Below are 10,464 nucleotides of genomic sequence, written 5' to 3' on the forward strand. Positions count from 1 at the left end.
TCATAGCGACCCCTCCTTGGGTTTCCGAGGCAGTATCACTACGGAAGTAGGATTGCCCAACCTTCCTTCAAAGGAGTGGTTGGTGGGTTTGCACCGCCAGCCTTCTGGTTAGCAGTCAAGTGCTTTAGCCACTATGCTACCAGAGCTCCTGGTATATAAATAGGAACTTCAATTTGAGACTTTAATGATAAGTATTATTTTGCTCAGTTGAGATGAAAGGAAAAGAAGGAAATGGACAGAAAGAAAAGACAGTTCAGAAAGAATGTGTTACATGAAATCAACGTACCTGGAGATCCAAAGTATCTGAGGGTTACCTCTTGTGTTTTCACTTCTCCTGCCACATTTTTTGCCATGCACTGGTAAATCCCCTGATCTGTCTCCTGAGTGTTCTGAATCATCAGAGTTCCATCATCCAACAAGTTCAAACGAGAATCTGCTTTCATGCTCAGTTCATTACTGTAAAGGTAGAAAACTGATAGACTCAGAATTTTAAAGCACAATGCAACACATAACCTCCAGTGAATGGGGTTTTTGGTACAAGGCATGGGATCCCAATATTCCAGGGTGTACCCTGAGCATTCAGAGGTGCAGAGGATGCCAATACCCTGTCTTTACAGGACATTTTTCTTTCTGAATAACCTCTGTCTTAATAGACATTTCTAGGAAAAGTGCTTCTGTACTTGTACCTCTAATTAATTCATGTATTTACCTTTATTATTTATATATTCTAACTAGAGTGACAGGTTTTAAAGTCATAATTCCAAAGGGAAAACTATGAACATAAGGAAAAAATTCAAAGGTAACATTTTCCTTTGTTTAGGTAAATTGAAGAGAAGGGAGTAGTAACATTTCTGTATTACTATAGCTATATGTAGGAGGTCTGGTAGCATAGTGCCTAAGGCACTTGACTGCTAACCAGAAGGCTGGCGGTTCAAACCCACCAGCCACTCCTCGGAAGGAAGGTTGGGCAGTCCTACTTCCATAGTGATAATGCCTCAGAAACCCAAGGAGGGGTCGCTATGAGTTGGGGCCGACTCGATGGCACATAACAACAACAATAGCTATATGTGTGTGTGCGTGTACATTTTTTAAAATAACATCTACAAGCTTCTATAAGCTTCTGACTATTTCCCTTTCAAGATATACAATAAAACAGTGGTATTACTCCAGTTGCCACAGAGTTCATCTACCCAGATGTGCAATTCCTAGGACACTAATTGCTTTATCTTCCACATGACTTCGGTGAGTCCTCTGAACAATAATGACTCTCACTGGACTCCTGCCACATCACACAGACACTACCAATTCACCTTGTTTCACGACCAAGAAAGGCATCCAGTGACTCAGCCCATCCCCTGACATCTGCACACCACAACTCATCTCTCCACTTCTGCCCTTAAACCCCTACTCCATACCCATGTGAATGTACTTTGGTTCTTTTTGCTCAAAAACACATGCAGAAACAGTTGAAGCATGACGTAGCTGAGATCACAATTTATGGTAAACATGTCAACAGAATGAGAAAAGCCAAAATACTGAGTTATACGGAAATAGCCTGTTCTGAAACCCGTTGCTGTTGGGTTGATTCTCATTCATAACAACTCTATAGGACAGAGTAGAACTGCCCCCACAAGATTTCCAAGGATGTAGATCTTTACCTAACCAGAATAACACACATCTTTCTTCCACATAGTAGCTGGTGGATTTAAACCACCGACTTCCAGTTAGCAGCTGAGTGCTTAACCACTGTGCCACCAGGGCTCGCACATGGGAGAACAGACAGCTCTAAAAAAGATCTTATTTTCACCAGATCATTAAGACAGATAAGGCCACTTTGGCACAAAAAAAAGTTCACTTCCCTTAGTTCATGTAATTAATAATCTTCAATGACTCTACCTTATTTTCCTAAGGAGACAGCAAAGCTAACAAATTGAGATTGATTACATCTATCCAAGGAAAAAGAAAAAAAGATCATTTTTTAAATACATTTCCAATGGCACAGTTAATAGACACTTCAAACAGTGTTTCATGTCAGTAAATGCTCTTATGCATGATCCACACATAACTTATAGCTAACCAGATTGCCTTAAGCTCTTCTCTGCCTGGCATGGCCTTAGTCACTAATCCATGAAAACATTATTATTTTCACACAAACTTTTACGGATAGAAGCAACAATTATATCAAGCTCCATAAATGACACTCATCCCAAACAGCTCAATCTCCTTCCAATTACCACAATGAACTAGCAGGCGAGAGGTCCAGCAGAGGTATGCTGATACACTGACGAGAGCCCCAGCACAATAAATCAGGTCTCTAGTCTTTGGCCCTAGCTCGGTCATATTTGGCTCTGGGATTTTTAACCCTCATTATCAATTTGTTAATTTATAAAATGTAGGTGTGAACTGTCCGACTCAAATTTATGCTTCTCTGTCTTTGAAATTCACCACACATCTTTCAGTTTGTCATACTATAGCAGCACACATGTTGTTGTGATAATGGAAGCTATGCTACCAGTACTTCAAATACCAACACGCATAGTAAACAGGTTTCAGTGAACCTTTGAGACTAAGACAAACTTGGAAGAAAGGCCTCACAACTTACTTCCAAAAATTACACAATGAAAATCCTGTAGATCACAACAGAATATTGTCCAATATACTCCTGGAAGATGAGCTCTTACACTGGAAGGCATTTATAATACACAATAGTCACAAACAATGGGTTCAATCATCTCAACAGTCATGAAGATGACACAGGTTGTTGTTGTTGTTAGGTGTTGTCAAGCTGGTTCCGAATCATAGCAACCCTAAGTACATCAGAATGAACACTGCCTGGTCCTGCTATGTTTGAGCCCATTGTGGCAGCCACTGTGTTAATCCATCTTGTTCAGGGCCTTGCTCTTTTTTGCTGACCCTCTGCTTTATAAAGCATGATACCCTTCAGAGACTAGATCCTCCTGATAATGTCCATAGCACATGAGATGAAGTCTTGCCACACTCATTTCTAAGCAGCATTCAGGCTGTACTTCTTCTAAGACAGATTTGTTAGTACTTCTGGCAGTATATGGTATACTCAGTACTCCTTCCCAACACCATAACTCAAAGGTATCTATTCTTTTTCAGTCTTCCTTATTCACTGTCTAGCTTTCACAGCATATGAGGCAATTGAAAATATTCAGAGCTTGGATCAGGTGCACTTTACTCCTCAAAGTGATATCTTTGCTCTTTAACATTTTAAGGAGGTCTTTTGCAGGAGATCTGTCAAATGGAATATGCTACTGGATTTCTTGACTGCTACTTCCATGGGTGTCTATTGTGGAACCAATTAAAATGAAATCCATGATAATTTTAATACTTTCTGCATCTATGCATGTATTTATGTTGTTTATTGGTCCAGTGCCAAGGATTTGTTTTCTCTATATTGATGTGTAATCCATACTGTGGACTGTAATCTTTTATTTTCTTTAGTAAGTGCATCAAGTCCTCTTGGCGTTCAGCAAACAAGATGGTGTCATCTCTATATAGCAGGTTGTTAATGAGTCATCCTCCAATCCTGATGCTACATTCTTAATATAGTCCAGGTTCTTGGATTATTTGTTCAACATTCAAATTGAGTAAGTATAGTGAAAGGATACAACCCAGATGCACACCTACCCTGATTTTAAACCATGCAGTATTCAAACGACAGCCTGTTACATCTATGCACAGGTTCCACATAAGCACAATTAAGTGTTTTAGAATTTTCATTCTTTCCAATGCTACTAATAATTTGTTATGATCAATAAAGTCGAATGTCTTTGCATAGTCAATAAAACATAGGTAAACATCTTTCTAGTTGCATCAGCTTTCAGCCAAGATCCATCTGACATTAGCAATGATCTCTCTCATTCCTTGTTCTCTTCTGAACCCAGCTTGAAATTCTGGCAGCTCCCTTTCAATGTACTGCTGCAAATGGTTTTGAATTACTTTCAACAAAATGTTACTTGTGTGTGATATTAATTACAGAGTTCAATAATTTCCACATTCTGTTGGATCACTTTTCTCGGGAATGGGCAAAAATATGCATCTCTATCTAGTGGATTGACACAGACCCAGGCAACATTTCACTCTGTTATACATGGGATCATCATGATTTGGAGCTGCATCTATAGCAACGAACAACAACTTTTTAAATACACACTTCATCATACTTCAGAATTCCTGCAATGTTATATATGAATTTTATCTACTTCAGAACTATCTGAGATAAGACAGTTTAAAGACTGGGACAGCTTCTTACATTTTCCTCTTCCTCTACACAATAATTGGATCTAACCTCAATGTTATTTTACAGTTATGACAACAAAATCTAGAGATAGACCAAATCTCCATTATCTTTATAAGTAGTAACACATCTTCCGACTCTGTATCTGACAACTCTCACTATTCTCATGTTCATTTTTTTCTATATATACTGTTTTACTCACATAACCCAGCCAAATTTCCCTCTGAGAGTCTGGCCCTTGTCTACCAAGGAATGATGACTCAATCAGTGTCTGAAATATCTGGCAGTGAAAATAACTGGAATCTGAGTCTTCCGAGTTGTTTCCATTGCTCTGTCACAACTAAATACATCCCTTTAGCTCAATGTGAAAATATAAAAGAGGAGATTAACAATAAAGACTTTGTTCCTAAATGTGTGCATGTTGGTATTCTTGTACAAATAAATTTCATAAGCAGTAGTAGGGTCATTTTATTTTAAAGAATTCCTTTCTAGGATTAGCTTCATAGTTTAAGCTTAAAAGTGTCCTGTCTTTTAACATATAAAATCCTTAGTGATCTGACCCCAGACCCTCCCAGACAATCTGGCATTCCCCACCATATACATTTGCCCATACTAATTTACTTCCATTTCCCTGATGGTCATGTCTTCCCGGACAATTCCCTTGCACATTCTGTAATTTCCTTCCCTTGTATCATATCCCTATTCTTCATCTAATCTTAAATGACAAAACCTTCAGCTCCAGAACTTAACCAGGAGTGGGAGGAGGTGACTATCTACACTTAACCCACACTTCTGGTCATATACTGCAATGATCAGTTTATAGGACTTGCCTCTGTGGTCTGTGAGCTCCTAGAAACAGGGTATGGGGGTGTCTTATCTCTGTAATCCCAGCACTTAGCAAAATGGCTCACTCTTCAAAGAGCCCTCACAAATGTTGGTAGATGGAAGTGGAATTTTTACTGTAGGAGACAAATTAGACATCTACAACCAAAAAACCCATTGCCATTGAGTTGATTCTGACTCATAGTGACCCTTTTAGTATAACTGCCCCACAGTGTTCTAAAGCTATAAATCTTTATGGAAGTAGACTGCTTCATTCTGTTCTCCTGTGAAGTAGCTGTTGGGTTTGAACCACTGACCTTTTGGTTAGCAGTTCAATGCTTTAACCACTACACCACCAGAGTTCCTACAGACACTGTTAGTAACTCAGTAAGTATCTGCTGAATTAGTGGAGTAAGTCTACAGCTGCCCCCACGTACTCCTACCTCCCTAAAGATGCAGTCCCCTCAGAAGAGATTCATCAATAATACCCTCACTCAGTCAGATGTGATCACAGTCCTCCAGGCTCAATGCCAGCTAACGTCAACGATCAAAAACTCTGCAGCTTCTGACTAAAGCAAATGCAGCCATAAGAAAGTAGATGAGAAGGGAAGAATGTACATTAACTTTCCCTTCCAGTTCTTAACCCCAGGCAGTGGGAAATAACATAATTTAAAACAAAATTCAAACTCATTGTTGTCGAATCAGTTTGACTCACAGTAACCCTACAGGACAGAGCAGAACTGCCCCATAATGTTTCTAAGACTATAATCTTTATAGGAACAGATCACCAGTCTTTTCTCCCATGCAACAACTAGTGGGTTTGAACCAATGACTTTTCAGTTAGCAGCCAAGAGCTTAACCACTGTGCTACCCAGACTAGTGGAAAGTCGTGTGTTGCTCTTTTATTCAAAGCCCGGCACCCTGGCAAGTAGAAAATATATCACCCTTTATGAAATGAAGGAGCTCTGATGGTATAGTGCCTAAGGCATCTGACTGCTAACCAGAAGGCTGGTAGTTCAAACCCAACAATTATTCTATGGAAGGAAGTCTGGGTAATCTACTTCCATAAAGATCTACTGCTTCAGAAACCCAGTGGGGGTTGCTATGAGTTGGAACGGACACAATGGCAGTAAGCTTGGTTTTTGGATTTTTTATGAAATGAGACAAGCTGAACTCTAATCCACATCCCTGTGAATAAGGCAATGCACTTAGCAGATGTCCTTAAGACCAGCAGAAATGTCTACTCCTAGTTTCAGTTTAAGGAGCACTGGTGGCATAGCAGGTAAAGTACCTAGCTGCTAACCAGAGGATCAGAGGTTCAAACCCACCATCTGCTCTGCAGAAGGAAGATGAGGCAATCTATTTCCATAATTATTTACAGCCTTGGAAACCCAATGGGGGTCACCAGGGGTTGGACTCAACTTGATGGCAGTGGGTGGGTTGTTTCAGTTTAAGAAGCTCTGATAGTGCAGTGGTTAAAGAATTCAGTTGCTTAGCAAAAGTTTGGTGGTTCAAACCCACCAGCTGCTCAGTGGGAGAAAGATGAGGATGTTTTCTTCTGTAAAGATTTACATCCTTGGAAACTTGCCCTATGGGTCAGTTCTACTTTATCCTAGAGGGCTGCTATGACTTGATGGCAGTGGGTTATAGTTTCAATTTAGATATTGAAACCACCACCTGTCTGTCAATTTGTCATACTCTGGTGGCTTGCGCATTGCTCTGAAGCTAAAATCTATGCCTCTGGTATTTCAAATACCAGCACAGTCACCCAGGGTGGACACATTTCAGTACAGCTCCTGGACTAAGAGTGAAAAAGACGATCTAATTCCAAAAATTAGCTGATGAAAACGATATGGATCACAAGAAATTATTGTCTGATAAAGTGCTGGAAGATGCCAAAGGCCACCAATGATTGTGAAGATGGCACAACATTTCAAACTATTGTACATGAGGTTGCTACCAGCTGGGGCGTACTTGATAGCAATTAACAATAAGCCCAGCAAAAGAGATGCAATTTTTTTTCCCCTTATGTATTTTTATACATGGAAGAGGAAGAAAGAACCAAGGCAGGGGGATGAGAAGTTGGTAGAGGGTGGTGGTGAAATCCACTGTCAAGCAAACAGAGTACAGGATGATTATTCTGAGAAAAATTATGTACCAAATAAATGAACTCTAATGACATTTCCGCGCAACATCCAACTTACTTGTTTCGAAGCCAAATTATTTCAGGTTTGGGATTGCCTTCAGCTCTGCAAGTGAAGTATACGGTATTCCCCGAGGTCACATCTGCATCCTGGGGCTCTGATGTAATCCTTGGCCTTTCTGTGCCAAACAATGAAATGGAAACTTTATTAGTTTTAAACTGTCAAGTAAAATTAAACAAGAACATAAACAAAAGTACTTGTGTTCACAAGAAAATCAGCAATGTTCAAAAGCACATCTCAACCATAAATATTTTATTGCACTCACAAAAATGACAAATTGGCTTCTTTACAGAGAAGATTATTTTACAGCATGACTCTTTAAACAGCAGCTTTTAAGACCTCAGAGATGTCGCTTTCTAAGAATCTTAGAGACAAGGTAATAGTGAAATATTCTCAAACAATTATCAAATAATTACTTGCAATGGTCTATTTAAGGAGCCCTAGTAGCCCAAAGGTTAAACACTAGGTGCTTATCAAAAGGTTGGTAGTTCAAACCCACCCAGTAGCTCTGCAGTGACCTTAGAAAACCCTATAGAGCAAGTCTACTTTGTCCTATGGTGTCACTATGAGTGAAAAATCAACTCAATGGTGTCTAACAACAGTGGTCTATTTACCCTTTAAGGAAGGTTAGCATTGTACATAGTAGATACTAAATGAATAACTATTTTAATTGAATAAAAGAATAGAAAATTCTTAGCTAGAAGTAACTCTAAGAGCAAAAAGCTATAATATTCAAAATGCAGTGGCACTGACACCAAAGCCGGAGCTGCTCCCTCTTCTTACTTTTTCTCCCTTCACATGTGCTATTCATCTCACTGAGCAGCCCTGTGAATCAGAGAGAACAGTGAGTTGGCTCTGGACATCTCCTATTTCCACACTCTGTTATTCAATTACCACTAAGTGCTGAGGAATCCCAATTTGTTCACATCTAGCACAGGTATGGAGCCCTGCTAGCACAGTGGTTAAAGTGCTTCGCTGTTAAGCAAAAGGTCAGTGGTTCAAACCCACCAGCTGCTCCTTAAGAGAAAGATGAGGCAGTCTGCATGAGTAAAGATGTACAGCCTTGGAAAGCCTATGGGGCAGTTCTACTCTGTCTTACGGGGTCATTATGAGCCAGAATCAATTCGATGACAGTGAGTTCAGTTTTCTGGCTTAGAGTAGGTATCTCTCCTGATTTCCAAGTCTATATATGTAACTGCCTTCAGGATAGCTCCTCTTTTCAGGTGTAAAGAAATCAGGCTTGATAATTAGGCTGACCTACATTCAAGTCTTATGAATTGTTCACTTGTGTTTTCCAAAAACAAGGATTGCCTATTCCCATGCATTCTGTAGCCCATGTCAAAAATCTGGGACTCATTTTAATTTATCCCTCTTCCTGGCTTTTCAAGTCAATTTGGACATCAAGTTTTCAAAATTTAGCTGACGAAGACCCAAGGGATCATAGTACAATACTGTCCAGTACAGTGTTAGAAGATGAGCTGATGGAAACCCTATGGATCCTGACAGAATGTTTTCCAATATACTCCTGGAATCCTCACTCCACTACAGCTGTAGAGTCATAAGACCTCATCACGGACCTCATCATGGATTTACAGCAGCCTTCAAAAGATCTCCCTGCCTCTACTTACACACTCCCTTTCATCTATTCTCTACAATGCTGCCTGAAAAATCATTCTATAATACAAAAAATCACTGTGTGTCATTTCCCTTCTTAAACCCTACTATAGCTTCCCATCACTATTAGGAAAAAAAAAAAAAAGTTTGCCATTTTCTTAATTAATTATTCATTACTGTGACTCTACACTAAACAACCCATTGAATTATATACTTTAAAAGGGTGAATTTTATGATAGGTGAATTATATGACAATGAAACTATTATAAATAATAATAATCTGTTATGTTCAGAATAACTAAGGCGTAAAAGTAATAAGGAACCTCAAAATGGCACAACCTTAGCAATTTTTACTATGTAGTTATTAATTTTGTTTCCTAGAAAAATAATCTGAGACAGAGTTAAGTGTACAAGAATTTTATTGGGAAGTGCTCTGAGACATAACAGCTATGGAGATTGAGGTAAGCAAGACTGAGCAAAAGGAGAAGTTGGTCTTCAGTGAAGTTTCAGCAAAAGCCTCAACCAATCCCATAGGGAACTGTGGAACTAGGATAACCCTTCAAAGATTTCTACATCGAGATGGAGGGCTAGGTCTTTTTACTCCTTCACTGAGCAGTGTTTGGATGTGGGACAGTCCCGCAGAGGGGTAAAACTTTGGATGGGGCATTCCTTTCAGCTGAGGAGAAACTAAGTTGTGAGTTGCCAGCAGTCAACACTCTTGATAGCTAGAGGAAGAAGCTCCTAGCTTCTGACGGGGATATGGGCAGCTCACCAAGATACCTACAGTGGTTATAGGTACCATTCTCATTCCTTGAATAAATCTAGAAATTCTGCATAATTTATTAATCATAGCCACCAGGCCATACTCAATATTCTTTGCCAACACCATAATTCAAATGCATCAATTCTTTTTCTGTCTTCCTTATTCATTGTCCAGTTTTCCCATGGATATGAGGAAACTGAAATACCATGGCTTGAGCTCTGGTGTAACCTTAGTTCCCAAAGTGATACCTTCACATTTGAACATTCTGTAGTCTTCTGCTGCAAAGCTCCCAAATGCAACACATCTTTTGATTTCTTAAGAACATAAAAGGTAAACCATTGTATGATCTCAGTTTTAAGAAATAAGCAAATATATATAAAGGCAAAAAGTATTAGTGGGTCCCCAGAGGTGGGAAAGAAGGGGAAAAGGGGAGTTTTTCCTTAAGGGGCACTGAGTTTATGGTAATGGTGATGGGATAATTTGGAAAAGGACAGTAAGAATGGTTTTACAACTTGAAGAATGTAATCAATGACGCTGAAATACACATGTAGAAATTGTTGAATTGGCATATGTTTTGTTGTGTATATTTTCACCAAAAAAACAAAGAAAAATTTCCCTGCCTAATACTGTCCCCTAAGTGAAATGGGTCATTAAAAAGATGGTAAAGAAAGAAAAGACCAAAAAATGGAGTTCCGGCAAGATGGCGACTAGGCAGAAGGATTGCACAGACCCTCTTCAACAAAGAAAAGGGAAACCAATTAACACAGACACAGAAGATAATCGTGGACCCCTGAGCC

General features: G+C 39.4%; 1 protein-coding gene across 1 annotated transcript in view; it reads right to left on the minus strand.

Moving 5' to 3' along the window:
• The window catches only part of PXDN (peroxidasin), a 219,472-nt gene that overhangs the window by 55,254 nt on the left and 153,754 nt on the right, over positions 1 to 10,464 (minus strand). Inside the window, exons 8-9 of the mRNA XM_007948129.1 lie at positions 7,291 to 7,408; positions 287 to 456 (exon numbers count right to left, since the gene is read on the minus strand). Of these exons, the coding sequence (XP_007946320.1) occupies positions 287 to 456; positions 7,291 to 7,408 (288 nt within the window). The remainder of the gene's footprint in view (positions 1 to 286; positions 457 to 7,290; positions 7,409 to 10,464) is intronic.

Source organism: Orycteropus afer, unplaced genomic scaffold (assembly GCF_000298275.1).
Source record: "Orycteropus afer afer isolate SDZICR_OR568_19922 unplaced genomic scaffold, OryAfe1.0 scaffold00204, whole genome shotgun sequence".
Lineage (NCBI taxonomy): Eukaryota > Metazoa > Chordata > Mammalia > Tubulidentata > Orycteropodidae > Orycteropus > Orycteropus afer.